Source organism: Pimephales promelas, chromosome 5 (assembly GCF_988280905.1).
Source record: "Pimephales promelas chromosome 5, fPimPro1.hap1.1, whole genome shotgun sequence".
Taxonomy (NCBI): Eukaryota; Metazoa; Chordata; class Actinopteri; order Cypriniformes; family Leuciscidae; genus Pimephales; species Pimephales promelas.
This window is the reverse complement of record NC_142773.1, coordinates 42785618-42802508: the sequence shown is the minus strand read 5'-3', so window position 1 is coordinate 42802508 and position 16891 is coordinate 42785618. Positions and strand designations below refer to the sequence as shown.

The following is a 16891-nucleotide window of genomic DNA, read 5'->3' as shown; positions in this document are numbered from 1 at the left end:
TGTGTTTGTGTCTGTGTAGAATTATTGTGTTTGTGTCTGTGTAGAATTATTGTGTCTGTGTAGAATTATTGTGTTTGTGTCTGTGTAGAATTATTGTGTCTGTGTAGAATTACTGTGTTTGTGTGTAGAATTATTCTGTGGCTGTGTATGTGGTGAGGCTGGTGTCGTCTCAGGAGTTGCTGGATGAGCTGCGCAGGACCTCGGTGGAGCAGCAGGAGCTCTACACAGGTGTGTGTGTGTGTGTGTGTTTGTGTGTCTCTCTCTCTTTGTGTGTGTCTCTCTGTGTGAGTGACTTCTTCTAATTGATTAATTTATTTTTCTCTTTGATAGTTTCTGAGAAATTGTGCTCCGATACAGAAAGTGAGATCTCTACAACACGTCTGCAGATATCACTGATTTGTCCAGTAAGTAAAAGCTAAATGTTATTTGCACTTCTGATGATGAATGACATGATGAATGTTTGATAGCAAAGCTGCATTTTACAATAGTCAAGTGGGCTCAGCTTTAATGTAGCCCTTCAGCATCTTCAGGTGATAACAGGAGTCTGCGTGTGTTTGTCAGCTGGCGAAGATGCGCATGAGCGCCCCCTGTCGGGCCCGAGGCTGTGCTCACCTGCAGTGCTTCGACGCGTCCTTCTATCTCCAAATGAACGAGAGGAAGCCGCGCTGGATCTGCCCCGTGTGCCACAGATACGCCCCGTATGATGCGCTGCGAATCGACAGGTAATCACCCGTACTAACACACCTACTGATTTTCTTGCATGTTTGCTGCCATCTATTGGTGAAATAATGCAAGTAACTTCTGTTGCTGTGTACGGCCAGGGACTATTTTCTCCAGCGGAGGGATTTTACTGCATGGAAGTTGTATTGATACAAATTTTTCGGCTTTAATATTTGTATTGTGTGGTAACCGTTTTATAAAAGCAATAAGGTATGTGAAGCAATATCAACAAACATATGTTTGCGTTGCTAAGAGTGGTTGCTAGGGTGGTGTAGTGATACATAGAACCGTTGGGTGAAGAATCAATTTATGATGAATAAAACACAGCGATTGACCAATCAGAATCAAGGACTGGAACTAACTGTTTTATAGTTGGTAATTAGTTTTTTGATTATCTGTCCGTAGTTTGCTGTGTGAGGTTCTGGAGAGTTGTGGAGAGGACGTGGAGGAGGTGGAGCTTCTGTCGGACAGCACCTGGAGAGCCGTGAGACGCCACAAACGCAACCAGTTGGACCCTCTTCCTCTCAAACATAGTGAGATCATCTACAGATGCTATATCGGCTCGAGACAGACAGCATGCTGATCCACTAATAGAGAAACATGCTATAATATATCAATATTATTATTATTATGAATCAATATTTTAGAAGTTCTATCTATCTGTATGTCTAAGGTACTCGGGATGGTTGCTCGGGTGTTGTTATGCCGTAGCAACCAGATAACACCCTAGCAACCATCCCGATTAGTAACTGCATAACACCCTAGCAACCATCCCGAGTACCCTAGCAACCACATAACACCCTAGCAACCACCCACCCTTCAAAGCTTTTAAAAGCACCTCAAACTCTTGGGTCCGGTTCCTCTGTGAATAGATGACAGACAGATAGATGGAGCATCCATTCTTCCATCCATCCATCCATTGTTCCTTCCTTCCATCCATCCAGAGTACCCTAGCAACCGCATAACACCCTAGCAACCATCCCGAGTAGCAACCGGATAACGCCCTAGCAACCATCCCGAGTAGCAACCAGATAACACCCTAGCAACCATCCCGAGTAGTAACTGCATAATACCCTAGCAACCATCCCGAGTACCCTAGCAACCGCATAACACCCTAGCAACCAGAATACCCTAGCAACCATCCTGAGTAGCAACTGCATAACACTCTAGCAACCATCCCAAGTAGCAACCGGAAAACACCCTAGCAACCATCCTGAGTAGCAACCGGATAACGCCCTAGCTACCATCCCGAGTAGTAACCAGATAACACCCTAGCAACCATCCCGAGTAGCAACCGGATAACGCCCTAGCAACCATCCCGAGTAACAACCAGATAACACCCTAGCAACCATCCCGAGTAGTAACTGCATAACAGCCTAGCAACCATCCCGAGTACCCTAGCAACCGCATAACACCCTAGCAACCAGAATACCCTAGCAACCATCCTGAGTAGCAACTGCATAACACTCTAGCAACCATCCCAAGTAGCAACCGGAAAACACCCTAGCAACCATCCCGAGTAGCAACCGGATAATGCCCTAGCAACCATCCCGAGTAGCAACCGCATAATGCCCTAGCAACCATCCCGAGTAGCAACCAGATAATGCCCTAGCAACCATCCTGAGTAGCAACTGCATAACACCCTAGCAACCATCCCGAGTAGCAACCGCATAACACCCTAGCAACCATCCCGAGTAGCAACCGGATAATGCCCTAGCAACCATACCGAGTAGCAACCGCATAACACCCTAGCAACCGGATAACGCCCTGGCAACCATCCCAAATAGCAACCGGATAACACCCTAGCAACCATCCCGAGTACCCTAGCAACCACCCACCCACCCTTCAAAGCTTTTAAAAGCACTTCAAACTCTCGGATGCGGTTCCTCTGTGTCTACTCTCTGTGTACTGTGAGCTCATGATCGAGAGGAAAGTCTGATGTGTGATTTTTCCCTGATAGAAGGAAGTTCTGATCCGGTGGGAAGCGTCGTCGTGGATCTGACTCAGTTTTCCTCTGACGATGAGGATATCCAGAAAGAGGAGACCGTTTCTACACATCTACAAGACAATAGTGTACATTTTAGAAAATCTGGCATAGTTAAAACTTCTGGAGCCAAAAGTTGGAAAACCCAGTAACTAAGCAACAGACCTGTTTAGGAAGTTGTTTGTTATATAATTTATTTATGAATTATGTTGCCAGCTGTTTTTAGCATATAAGGCTGAAAGACCAACTGATAACTGACGTGAACCTTTTGTCATTTATTTAGTTCTGTGTGTGTTTTTTTTTTCTTTGTTGTAAATGATTTAAAATTTAAAAATTGTGGTGGCAATAAAGTTTCTTTATGAGATGGGACTGAAAGCACTTGTAAAATCATTGGAACCTCACATTTTATATTTATATTGTTTGAATGAAAATTGTACATTTGAATTAACAAAGCATTTGCAGCTTATCTGCAATGAGTGCACAAATAAAAATAATAAAATATTAGTTACATTTTACAATAAATTCAAATATAATACTTTTAGGAAACCTAATATTAACAAAATTGGAACAGCATAAAAATAAATGTTTCATTCCGTTTTAGTTTAGCCATTTAAATTCAGTGAGCTTCATTGTAATGACAAACAACAACATTGTTTATACATATACATACATATATTGACGTTCCTTTTTTGCAAGAGCAAAATAAGTTAAATAAAACAGCATTAATGCAGATAAGAGTACATAAGAATTAATAAAATAAAACGATCAAACAAATTAAATGAAATTACAGCGTAAAATTATCATTTAAAAACTATAGTATTACGTAGAAAAAATACATTTATTTTACAGTTCATTATTTAGTCATTTCGATCTCGTCTCGCGATAGTTGCCGCGCGGGATCTGCAGTCTCTGATGTTTCCGGTAAGGGGCCGAAACTCACCGCACCCTCCGGATCCTCGTCGTCCTTTACCGGGACATTCCGTTCACCGAGACTGGCTTCAAACTCACCACGGGGTTCGGGAACTCCTTTCCCATCATATGAGAGAGACAGTGAGCGCTGACAGACGCTTTAAACCTTAGCAAACACACAGACTGATGCTAGCAAGCTAACAGCATCCTCTCGCGCGGGCTGAGAAATCAAAACAATGCGTTTTTTTATTACTTGTAGTTCATTTATACGAAGTTAAAGTTTAAAAGAATGTCATGTGTGTTTAAGCGGCAGTAGCTCATGCTGATTATACGTTTACAGGTGATTTTACAGTTTGCAATATACCTATATAATACAAGTTAAATTAGCGTGAAGTGAATGTCTGAGTTGTGCACGTTCATGCACCTAGTTTTATTATAAATTTGTTTTTTTCATAATAATGATCAGATTTGGATCGGAAACAGTTTTTTTCTCCTTGACCTGGTAATCTGGGAACTTGATCAGCTCGATGACAAGCTGTACATTAGAGTCATTATTGAGTAAAGCTCAGTCTGGGCTCGCCTTTTACTGTCCCAGAGATTGAAGGGTTTTCCACACGTCAGTCATGGCTCCTAAAAAGAGACCAGATCCCATAGTTATAACTGGATCCGGAGAAGGACAGACAACCTCTACATCCATAGATGCCGTGTCAGAGTAAGTAATAAAGCTGTATATAGTCCGAAATACAGTAGTCAACACTTGAAGTGGAGTACAAAAACTTTTATGATCCACTTCAATTGTTGACTACTGTAATAAACACATTGTGTCACTTCAGATTGAACTAAATGGCTTGTTTACTTTTTTTTCCTGAAACCTCAGAGCGAATCTTGAGGCTCTGCAGAAGAAGTTGGAAGAGCTGGATTTAGACGAGCAACAGAAGAAGCGTCTGGAAGCTTTTCTCACGCAGAAAGCCAATCTGGGCGAACTGAAAGATGATGATTTCCAGCATATCTGTGAACTGGGAGCTGGAAATGGAGGTGTGGTCAATAAAGTGTGCCACAAACCCTCTGGTCTCGTAATGGCCCGCAAGGTGAGTCGCAAGCATTCGGTTCGCCATCTTTATATCACAGAGAATCATTTTTCACTCGTGCTCAAATATCCAGCGTTTCATGTCAAATACTAGCATCACATGACCGCTTTTAAACTGTGATTGTCCTGTTATTCCCTCGACAGAAACCCAATAGGAGTTTTCCATTGGCTTTTGAGTCATTGCAGTAAATTAGCTCTGACTGCGACTGATAAAAATGTATGATTCTTGCTAGGGTTGCAAACGGGTGGATCATTTCTGGTAAATTTCCAAAAACTTTCCATGGGAAGTTAAGATGGGGAATTTGGCAAATATTCCATGTTGGAATGAAACTGAAATGAAAGGGAATTAATTGGAAATACAAACTGTATCATATTAAAAAACATACATATACACATTTTGTTTGGTCATTAGCAGACATGCATGCAACTAAAGCAAAAAAAAAAAAGGCATTGACTTTGAACTTTACTGGCCCATTTCACAGAGCAGGCTTAAAGGGATACTCCACTTTTTTTTTTTTTTTTTGGAAATAGGTTCATTTTACAACTCCCTCAGGGTTAAACAGTTGAGTTTTACCATGATTTTCTGATATTTAGAAGACTATCAGTAACCAGACAGTTTCTGGTCTCATTGACTTCCATAGTAGGAAAAAAATATACTATGAGACCAGAAACTGTCTGGTTACTGATATTCTTCTAAATATCAGAAAATCGTCTGAATGGATTCGAAAACTGTAAAACTCAAATTTTGTTGTAAAATGAACCTATTTCCAAAAAAAAAAGTGGAGTATCCCTTTAATATGCATGTTTGAGCTGTCTTCACTGAAAACAACTAACAGGATACGAGTCATTTAAATCAGTCAAATTGAACAATTATTGATACTTCAGCAAATTCTAATAATATATTAACCAATGTAAGTGTCATTCTAGAAGACATGTAAACAATCAGCAATACAACAAGAAGAAACTCATTACAAATAATACAACAGAACGAAAATACAAATAAACAGTGTTTTAGGTTTTTCAGGAGAATGTCATGACAATTGTGTTCAGATAAGTAATAGCCTACAACAAAAAAATGTAATAATCAAATGTAAAATAACACTCGATAGTCTTACTTTATGGATTAAAATATAGATTAATCCTTATTAAAGGAGTAGTTCACTTTTAAAAATACGTTTGCTGATAATTTTCTCACTCCCATCCGTCATCCAAGATGTCCATGTCTTTCTTTCTTCAGTCGGTTTTTGATGAAAACATTCCAGGATTTTTCTCCATATAATGGACTTCAATGGGGTCCAAACGGTTCAAGGTCCAAAAGAGAGTTGGAAAAAATAACAAAGTTTAAGTTTTAGAAGCTCAAATGCTCACCTTGCTCTGTTCTGTAATGCGCCATCGTGACTCTCCTGTTCGAACTCGTTCATCAAAATGAACGAATTTTTTTTGAGTCTTTTTCTAGAATCATAAAATGACTCGAAAAAAGATTCGTTCATGCCAGAGCGTTCACATTAGAGCCAGACCGATATTATCGGCCGATATTAGGCATTTTCCAAACTATCGGTATCGGCAGTTATAATGGCCGATAAATGAATATTTCAAAAATACAATAAAAACGGACGAAACACGCTTGAAGCATGTCATGAGTGTTGGAGTTGTATAGTTTGTCCACCAGAGGGCGCTCTACACCGTTCCTGTTGGCAACACTCGTTGAGTTGGTCATTGCTTGAACAACAATTAAAAGATCATCCCCATCAGTTCTCTTAACTCAAATAAGCAGGACAAAATTTGTGACTATCATGTCCAGTTTTAAATAAATAAATAAATAAATAAAATATCAGCCGATATATCGGAATATCGGATTTTATAACCCAAAAATATTTGTATCGGTATCGGCCTTCAAAATCCTTTATCGGTCGGGCTCTAGTTCACATGTACTCATTACACGTCTCGGTGTGCTGCATGTGTTTGTATCAATCTCTCTGTAGTTAATTCATCTGGAGATCAAGCCTGCCATCCGGCACCAGATCATCCGGGAGCTTCAGGTCCTGCACGAGTGCAACTCTCCCTACATCGTGGGTTTCTACGGCGCCTTTTACAGCGACGGGGAGATTAGCATCTGCATGGAGAACATGGTACGCTCTGAGGCTTAGACGCCATCTTCTCGGAGTACACTAGGTTTCCAGTCGTGATTTCATTTTAAAATGTTCATTTTACCCTTTTGTGTGTGTGTGTGTTTGTCCACAGGACGGAGGATCTTTGGATCAGGTTCTGAAAGATGCTCGAAGAATCCCAGAGGAGATCTTAGGAAAAGTCAGCATAGCCGTAAGTGTGCTTGGTCTAATAATATGTCCAGTCACCTTTATTTCTACAGTGCTTTGAGTGTTTCATAGCAGCTTTACAGAGATATCAGGAAAATCATGCTTTAAAGTTTGTTTCCTGATGAAAATAGCATCACAGTACAGTAAGTTCAGTGATGATTCATTTTTGTTGTAAAAAAGTTATTCATTTTTATACATGCACTACTGGTCAAAAGTTTTAGTTTGGTAAGATTTTTTATGTTTTTAGCCTCACCAAGGCTGCAATTATTTGATAAAAAATAGAAAAAAAACCCCTGTAATATTGTGAAATATTATTACAATTTAAAACAGCGGTTTTCCATGTGAATATATAGTGAAGTGTAATTTATTCCTGTGATGATTACAGCATCATTACTCCAGTCTTCAGTGTCACATGATCCTACAGAAATCACTCTAATATGAGGATCAAAAAACATTTATGATTATTATCCATGTTGAAAACAGTTTTTTACATTTTTATTTCAGGATTCTTTGATGAATAGAAAGTTCAAAAGAACAGAATTGCTTTTATAACATCAATCACTGCCATTCAAAGAAATTAGAAAATACTTTATTCATCAAGGATGAGTTAAATTGATCAAAAGTTACAGTAAAGACATTTATAATGTTAGAAAAGATTATATTTTAAATAAATGCTGTTCTTTTGAACTTTCTATTCATCGTTGAATTTTGGGGAAAAACATTGAAAATAATAATTGATGTTTTTTGAGCATAAAATCAGCATATTAGAATGATTTCTGAAGGATAGTGTGACACTGATGTGTAATCAGTAACAGTAATGATGTTGAAAATTCAGCTTTCAAATTACATTTTAAAAAATATTAAAATAGAAAACAGTCATTTTAAATTGTCATAATATTTCACAATATTACTGTTTGTCATTTTTTTTTTTTTCATCAAATAAGCATCCTTGGTGAGCAGAAGAGACTTCATTTAAAAACATAAAAAATCTCACTGATCTAAAACTTTAGACTGGTAGTGAATATATATATATATTTATATATACAGCTTGTATAGGTTTGTCACCACATACATTTTTTTCACATCTAAAATTTTTTTTTCTTCGAACAGGTTTTAAGAGGTCTCGCTTACCTTCGAGAAAAACACCAGATTATTCACAGAGGTAAAGACAACAAAATAAAACAATTTTGAATCTGTCCAAACGTATGTATCTGTGTAAAATGTTCATGTTCCTGTTTTTCACAGATGTGAAACCTTCAAATATTCTGGTGAATTCTCGTGGCGAGATCAAACTGTGTGACTTCGGTGTGAGCGGGCAGCTCATCGACTCCATGGCCAACTCTTTTGTAGGAACGCGCTCGTACATGTCGGTATGTTTCATTCACTCGCCAACTCTGATTTTTACTTGTGTTTGGCGCTTTGCGAGTGTTAATTTTAGGTTGTGAGTATATAACGCTTCAACTTCGAATTTTAAACTTCTTAATAGCCCTAAGCGAAGAACAAAGAAGAAATTTGCCATTTGAAGTGATTGTGTATGATTTTTTGCTTTTTTTAAATACAATAACAATAAAAAAACATCACACAAGACACAAAGCAGGCAACAACAACAAAAACAAAAAAAGGAAAAGAGAGATAAAATTTAAAACTAGGGCTGTCAAACGATTAATCGCGATTAATCACATCCAAAATAAAAGTTTGTGTTTACATAATATATGTGGGTGCACTGTGTATAATTATTTTGTGTATATATAAACACACACACACACACAAATATAAAATATTTATATTTATATATAATATAAATTATATATAAATCTACATACATTATACATGAAAATATTTCTTAAATACATACAAGCATGTGTGTGTATTTATATATATATCAAATAATTATACACAGTGCACCCACATATATTATGTAAACAAACTTTTATTTTGTATGCGATTAATCGCCATTAATCATTTGACGGCCCTATTTAAAACTGTTAGAAAATCAACTTTTATCAAATCAAGTTATTTTTTTTAGCTATTATTAACATATCAGTAAGCTTAATAGCTTTTAGTTTCAGTGGTTAGAGTGGTGAAATGGTCTAATAAACACTGGATTCATTGGAAAGTACTATTGGGGTGAAAGGGAGGGGTGAAATACTGTTGATAAAGATAGAGTAGTTCACTTTAAAAATCACTTTAATAAATATCGATTTCTCGATACTAATCGATTCTCATTTTTACGGACTGATATCGATTCTTAAATCTCAAGAATCGATTAGTCATCCTGTTTCATTTGAATGAACGGGACATTGTATCGTGGCTGCGCGCATCCAAAAAATAGCAATAATCTTTGTCCTTTGTTACTATTGATATGAAACAAAGTCTCAATTTTCAAATTACGTCCATTTTCTTTAGAAATTCAAAAACATAAATAGCGTTTTGTCGCTGTGGCGTGAGATCGCTCTGGAGAAGCAGCAGCGCTGATCTCTCTTCCGGCTTAATAATACCAGTCACAGCGCCAAATAAACATGAACGAGCATCTGAAAGTGTGTTAAAGATAGAGTACAACTTATCCAAATCCAGATCATGTCACATTGATTCACTCAATCAGCGTTTCAACCGTGGAAAGACGTCAGTTAAACAGCTTGTAATCAATGTATCGTCATATTTACCTCAGAAAACCCACATAAACTCATTAGTCAGCTAGAAAAAATAACTCCAGAGAGGAGCATTTTGCTAAATATATACACCATATTACATATGCATTATAATCTTAATGTTCTTCAATATTTAATGCATATTTGAATAAATCTGGCACGTTTTTATTTAAATGTTTATATTTCATATAATCTTCTTATCATAAAAATAAATAAAAGTGTAATTTAAGTGTTTGTGTAGCTACAAAACAGTTCATTATTACCTTCATATTAGGCTAATGAAGCCCAACTAGACTCCCATAGTTTACAGCATTAGTTACGAGATTTGATTTTCTTGAGAAAATTTGCCATTTATTGTAACTGATATCCAAAATAATCAATATTGAATCGAATTGAAATCGAATCGAATTGCAAGCTTGTGAATCGAAATCGAATCGAATTGTGAAATTTGTGTCAATACCCAGCCCTACTATTTATTAATATTACTCTGATTGTGTTCGTCTGAAAGAAGAAAGTCATGTACACACATAAATAACTCGAGGTGAGTAAATCATGGGCTACTTCTCATTTGAAAGTGAACTACTCATTTATATTGGTGTAATCTAGATAGATTGTGATCGTGCATGTTTGAGTGAGCTGATGTTGTGTGTGTTCAGCCGGAGAGGTTGCAGGGCACTCATTACTCGGTGCAGTCGGATGTGTGGAGCATGGGTCTGTCTCTGGTGGAGCTGGCCATCGGCCGCTATCCCATCCCTCCTCCCGAAGCCAGGGAGCTGGAGGGCGTGTTCGGCAGAGCGATGATGGACGTGGGCGACCCGGAGACTCCTCGACCCAGACCCCCGGGCAGACCCGTCAGCGGTGAGCAGTAATACACGCCTGGCAGCACAAGAGCATTTCTTTTCTTTTTTAGATGCGATTAAAAGTGCACTATTAACATCACCTAATAAAATCTCTGCGCAAAACTTTGAATAATTACGGGGGGTTATGTTTTTTAATGTCTGCTTACCCAAGGCTGGATTTATTTGAGCAAAAATAGTGTAAAATTTGTGAAATATTGGTGACGCTTTACAATAAGGTTCATTAGTTGATGTGTTAACTAACATGAACTAGAGCCCGACCGATGAAGGATTTTGAAGGCCGATACGATACTAATATTTTTTTTGGTTTTTAAAATCCGATATTTTTTTTATTAAATATTGTTGGATTTCACACGTGTGTAAAAGAAAAGCGAACTTTTCTGCACAAGATCCGTTTGATACTTTTTCTCTATCTCTAAATGTTCACTCCTCGCAAGTATAACTTACATTTTACAATGCAGGGACTGTAACTAGAGATATGCTAGTTATAAATACAGTAATCATTACTTTATTTAGGCAGAAAAAGTTCATTGTGGTTTCCAAGCTCATTAATGTTAACGTTAGCGGTCTTAGCGGCATTAGCTAGCTTTGTGGTTAGCTAGTCCATAATTTAGCAATAGATAACATCAGACTGCAAATTGTAAAACATACATTTTCAATATAACAGGCCAAGGAGAGATGATTAAAGCGTGTTTAAATATTCATTTATCGGCCATTATAACTGCCGATACCGATATTATGGAAAATGCCTAATATCGGCCGATAATATCGGTCTGGCTCTAACATGAACTGACCATGAGCAATACATTTGTTACTGTAGTGTGTATTGTCTGCGCTATTAGCATCACCGAATGGAATCACTGTTAAAAAAAGTTTGTAATATTATATATATATATTTTACTGTCTCTTCTGAACACAATTTTTGCCACACCTTCCAATTTACAGGCCATACATATTTTTTACCAGCCATTTTTGCTAAAACAGGAAGTTATGACACCAAAATTATAGATGTATTAAGATTGTTTTAAATGTTTGTAAAAGAGTCTCTTCTGCTCACCAAGGCTGCTTTTATTTTATCAAAAATATAAATACCTAAAAAATACCTAAAATAAGGGTTCTCTATTTTAATATATTGTAAAATGTTGTTATTCCTGTGATCAAAGCTGTATTTTCAGCATCATTACTGCATTCTTCAGTGTCGCATGATCCTTCAGAAATCACTCTAATATGATACTCGGTTATTATCAGTTATTGTTGGTGCGCATTTGTTAGAAACACTTATTATGTTCAATGTTGAAAGCTATTTTTTGGAAACTGATGCATTTTATTAATGAAGAACTGCAATTTACTTTTGTAACAGTATAATGTCTTTTTTGTCGCATTTAATGCATCATGCTGATTAAAAAAAATATTTATTTTTGTATAAAAAACATTATACCAAATTTGTATATTAGTTATCAGTTTCCACAAAAATATTAAATGGCAAAAACACTGTTAATAATCAGAAATGTTTCTTGATCCTCATATTAGAGTGATTTCTGAAGGATCATGTGACACTGAAGACTGGAGTAATGATGCTGAAAATCACAGGAATAAATTACACTTTACTGTATATTCACATAGAAAACAGATGATTTACATTATAATAATATTTCACAATTTTATATATTTCACTATGTTAGAGTGTATTAAAAACACCACATACACACAAACAACATTAAAAGCTGTATTTTCAGTGAACTGATGTGACTGTTCTCTTTCAGGTCCTGTCATGGCTATATTTGAGCTGCTGGATTATATAGTCAATGAGGTGAGGATCTCACGCTTCAGTCTGGGTGTAATATAATCATCAAAATACTGTATAGATGTTTGTGTCAATGTTTATGGGTCTGAACTACAGAAGATTAAGTTGACAAATTTCTGAGGATTTTAACGTCCAGGTTAAACAGACAAACAAGTGCCACAAATTACACTTTTTAATGGTTTATTCAGTCAGATTTACAGTACAGATTTTCCACATTTTGTTATGTTATCTTATTCCAAAATGGATTGAATTCAGTATACAAACAATACCCCATTATAATGACAATGTGAAAAATGAGAATATCATTTCTTTTTTTTTGCAAAAGTTCATTTATTTCAGTAATTCAACTTAAAAAGCTGAAACTAATATATTATATAGACTCATTACATGCAAAGTGAGATATTTCAAGCATTTATTTGTTATAATTGTGATGATTATGGATTACAGATATGAAAAACTTTTGCACGATATTTAAATTTTTTGCGGTTTCACCTGATTCCTTTAAGACAATGTGATCTGCCGCTGTTATTAATGATATATGAGTGTAAAAGCGTGTAATAATGTGTGTGTTTTCCATCAGCCGCCCCCTAAACTGCCGCATGGCGTCTTCACGCCTGACTTCCAGGACTTTGTGACCAAATGGTGAGTTGTGTTCAGTCGAGCATCGGTGTGTTTCAGATCGTGTGTGTGTGTGCAGATTGAGTTTAATGCAACGCTTCAGTGCCTAAATCATTCTACTTTGCATTTTATTCCTAGTCTCATTAAAAACCCTGCGGACAGAGCGGACCTGAAGATGCTGATGGTGAGAACACATTCCTGATGTTTACAATTAGCAATTAGACCCATCGAGAAAAACTATAGTCATATGAACACACAAACTCAAAGGTCTTCTCGGCACCCCGTCAAAATAAAAGTTTAATAAACTTGTAGAAATTGTGACAGAAATATATTAATGTTGTACAGTAGAATATAACTACGTACAGTAATAATTAAGTTTATTTTTTTTTAAGAATATCAAGACAAAATCAAAATTAAATATTAAAGTTTTAGAATAAATGCACCTGAACTGTAATCATTATATATTTTAATGCAGAATTTGTCAAATGTTTGATGAATGAATGAATAAAAAGCAGATCAGTACAATTAAATCAACTCACAATATATACTAGTTTCTGTGAATATTAATTAAGAGAAACAGTTATCATACAAACTCAAAAGTTCAAATGTAACACGTCTAAATAAAAGTTCGGTTTAACTTGAATTGCGACTGCTAAATTCTCCCGTACAACAGTATAATATATTTCTATGTACAGAAAATAATTATTATTAATTATAATTTTTTTTAATTATTAAAAAATGATTATTAATTATTAATTTTATTTTTCAAGGTTAAATGTAAAAAAAAAATCAAGGATTAATTTTAACAGTAAAGCTCTTTTAATTTCAAATGATTAAAAGATACATTAAGTTAATGTTTTATGCCTTTATTTGATTACCAGAAAAAGTAAAAATACACAACACTTTTTTTTCAGAAATTCTTTGTTTTAACGAATTCAATTTTTGATTATTAAAATTTGATTAAACCATTCAAATAGAATCAAGAAAACTTAAAACAGAAAACATGAAATGAAATGTGTAAAATGCATTTTTTCTAAAATTGTGTGTGTGTGTATATATATATATATATATATATATATATAATTTGAGAAAAAATGCATTTCATAGGCCCTTAAACATTTTGTTAAGCTTTTAATAAATTGTTGTTAAATTGTATTCTAGTTTTATGACTTCAACTAATCAGACATGCATTTTAACTTACTAAAATATGTATTTAACCATTCATTCAAAGTAAAACAGAAAAAAAATTAATCCAGAAAATGAAAAAAAAAAACTGAATTTGGAGATAAAAATAAATAAATAAATAAATAAATGTACATATCCCACTTTTCGCAATCCAATTCTATTTGATTAGATCACATCAGCTGTTGCTGGGCAGAATCATACATGTCTTTATTCCACAAACTGCATCAATGTTTTATTTTACACCTGTATCTCTTGTACAGAACCACACGTTTATCAAGCGCTCCGAGGTGGAGGTGGTGGACTTCGCTGGGTGGCTGTGTAAAACTATCGGGCTCAATCAACCCAGCACACCCACACAATCAGCCGAATGACACACACACACACACACACCAACGTTTACAGTGCATCTGATGGAACACCGGCAAAGCTGCTGCTTTCAAACTTTCATACACACACGAATCTCATGAAACACGTCACGGTCAAAACCAAGAAATAAGAGATTTTGCTGAAAGAAAATGAAGCCTGTTTTTAGGATTATTTTGTCAGATTGCTTATTTTGTGCAAAATTCAGCGCAATCTTATTTAGAATAAATACAAATGTCATTTACGTCTTTGAGTTTGTCAAGAGATTTAAAACACCGTTTTTGACGAGATCGCATGTGTGAACGAGCTCTAGTGCCGATGATTCAATCTGGAAATAAAGCAAAATAACTGAGAAAATTAAGATAAAAACATCTAGTGTTAATTCAATCTCTTACAGATTCATTAAAAGTGGTTATTACTCCACACCTGCGTGAGGTCATTAGCCAACGTGGTTGAACGACCAATTTTCAGGAAACTGGATTTCTTCAACGATGCATCACGCTATTGTAGTGAAGTATCACACACCCCTGATTACTTCCTGTTTCTGAAGCCCCTCCTCCTGAAAGCACACTGTGCTCTGATTGGTTGGCTGGAGCGGTGTGTTGTGATTGGTTGAGCGTGAGTGTGTTTGGGAAATGTCCCGCCCCTTTCCATAACCGCCAGTTTAACACACTACTAACTCACTCAACCAGGCCCCGCCCCTTTATTCTGCGCATTAATTATTATAATGAGGAATATTGAGACGTGTTTGTTCTCAAGACTTCAATGGAGGCGTTTCAGGAGTTCAGAAACACTGACTCTGATATAGAGGAGAACTGGAGCTTTACATGATCAAACAACATTATTACACACTAAACACGATTTCATCTTTCAGGAAAAACTAACTTTTTCTCATGCATACTATGTCAATATTAATACTGAAATACAGTAAGTTTCTAGTATAATATCAAAAACAGGACTATTTAATTCAATGAAAATTGTAATTGACTTTTATGCTTAATTTTCATGCAATAAACATCTAAATGGTCCTAAGAATAAGCTTCATTTCTTTAAGTAAAATATAACTTGATATACTTTTCTTCTGATTTTGTAACGCGACCTGGAAATGTTTTGGTGAGATTCGTCACGTCCGAGCACACGTATGTTCATCATGTGTAACGTGTGATTACAAACGTTTGCCACACACTTCACCCACAGACAGATGTTGCTTTAAGACTCAATAAAGTGATTGTAGAGGGGATGAACTGCTTCTGTTTTCATTTCTATTTCTACATTGTTTCATTGATAGAAATTAAAAAGTGTAAAGCAGTTTAGACTTAATATCAATTCTGTGCAAGTTCACAAACTTCTGCTTCTGTGCAAGTCTGGGGTTTTTCAGTTTTAGAAGTGCAATTGTAATACTATGGAAGCTTGTTTCTGCCACAGAATAAAAAATAACACCGTAATTGCAATTTTTAATCTCACAATTCTGACTTTTTATCTCAGAATTGCATGTTATGAAGTCAGAATTTGTGGGTGTCGGTGGTGATGGGAAATGAGCCAGGAAAAAAGTCAGTCTTTTTTTTTTTTCATTGGAATTGGAGTTTATAACTTGCAATTGCGAGTTTATTTCTCTCAATTCTGGCTTTATATCTCACAATTCTTTATATCTCACAATTCTGGCTTTATATTTTGCTATTCTGACTTTATATCTCACAATTCTGGCTTTATATCACGCAATTCTGGCTTTATATCTCGCAATTCTGGCTTTATATCTCGCAATTCTGGCTTTATATCTCGCAATTCTGGCTTTATATCACAATTCTGGCTTTATATCTCGCAATTCTGGCTTTATATCTCGCAATTCTGGCTTTATATCTCGCAATTCTGGCTTTATATCTCGCAATTCTGGCTTTATATCTCGCAATTCTGGCTTTATATCACAATTCTGGCTTTATCTTGCAATTCTGGCTTTATATCTCGCAATTCTGGCTTTATATCACAATTCTGGCTTTATATCTCGCAATTCTGGCTTTATATCACAATTCTGGCTTTATCTTGCAATTCTGACTTTATATCTCGCAATTCTGGCTTTATATCTCACAATTCTGGCTTTATATCTCGCAATTCTGGCTTTATATCACAATTCTGGCTTTATCTTGCAATTCTGACTTTATATCTCGCAATTCTGGCTTTATATCTCACAATTCTGGCTTTATCTCGCAATTCTGACTTTATATCTCGCAATTCTGGCTTTATATCTCACAATTCTGGCTTTATCTCGCAATTCTGGCTTTATATCTCGCAATTCTGGCTTTATCTCGCAATTCTGACTTTATATCTCGCAATTCTGGCTTTATATCTCACAATTCTGGCTTTATCTCGCAATTCTGGCTTTATCTCGCAATTCTGGCTTTATATC

General features: G+C 35.9%; 2 protein-coding genes across 4 annotated transcripts in view; both read left to right on the top strand.

Moving 5' to 3' along the window:
• Positions 1-3073, top strand: part of pias4b (protein inhibitor of activated STAT, 4b) — a 104442-nt gene extending 101369 nt beyond the window's left edge. For both annotated transcript variants that reach the window (XM_089131608.1, XM_089131607.1), the window contains 5 exons: positions 129-228; positions 331-404; positions 562-722; positions 1126-1253; positions 2681-3073. In XM_089131608.1, the coding sequence (XP_088987734.1) occupies positions 129-228; positions 331-404; positions 562-722; positions 1126-1253; positions 2681-2856 (639 nt within the window). In that variant the 3' untranslated portion in view covers positions 2857-3073. The remainder of the gene's footprint in view (positions 1-128; positions 229-330; positions 405-561; positions 723-1125; positions 1254-2680) is intronic.
• A 532-nt stretch (positions 3074-3605) lies between these two features.
• map2k2b (mitogen-activated protein kinase kinase 2b) lies at positions 3606-15730 on the top strand. 2 transcript variants are annotated; one of them, XM_089131609.1, is made up of 12 exons: positions 3606-3955; positions 4118-4325; positions 4491-4701; positions 6683-6829; positions 6942-7019; positions 8126-8177; positions 8261-8385; positions 10320-10521; positions 12284-12330; positions 12905-12966; positions 13081-13126; positions 14388-15730. In XM_089131609.1, the coding sequence occupies exons 2-12, from the start codon at positions 4237-4239 to the stop codon at positions 14496-14498; spliced, it is 1170 nt and encodes a 389-aa protein (XP_088987735.1). In that variant the 5' UTR covers positions 3606-3955; positions 4118-4236; the 3' UTR covers positions 14499-15730. The 2 variants fall into 2 exon arrangements, with proteins under 2 accessions (XP_088987735.1, XP_039517086.1); XM_039661152.2 differs by having other exon boundaries at positions 3606-4325.
• Positions 15731-16891: the final 1161 nt, after the last annotated feature.

What these genes read in the sequence shown, in the direction of transcription:
- map2k2b (XM_089131609.1), top strand. Translation starts at nt 4,237, where the DNA reads ATGGCTCCTAAAAAGAGACCAGATCCCATAGTTATAACTGGATCCGGA. An exon ending in TAGGAAAAGTCAGCATAGCC is followed by an intron (nt 7,020 to 8,125) that starts GTAAGTGTGCTT and finishes TTCTTCGAACAG; the next exon opens with GTTTTAAGAGGTCTCGCTTA. An exon ending in CGGACCTGAAGATGCTGATG is followed by an intron (nt 13,127 to 14,387) that starts GTGAGAACACAT and finishes TCTCTTGTACAG; the next exon opens with AACCACACGTTTATCAAGCG.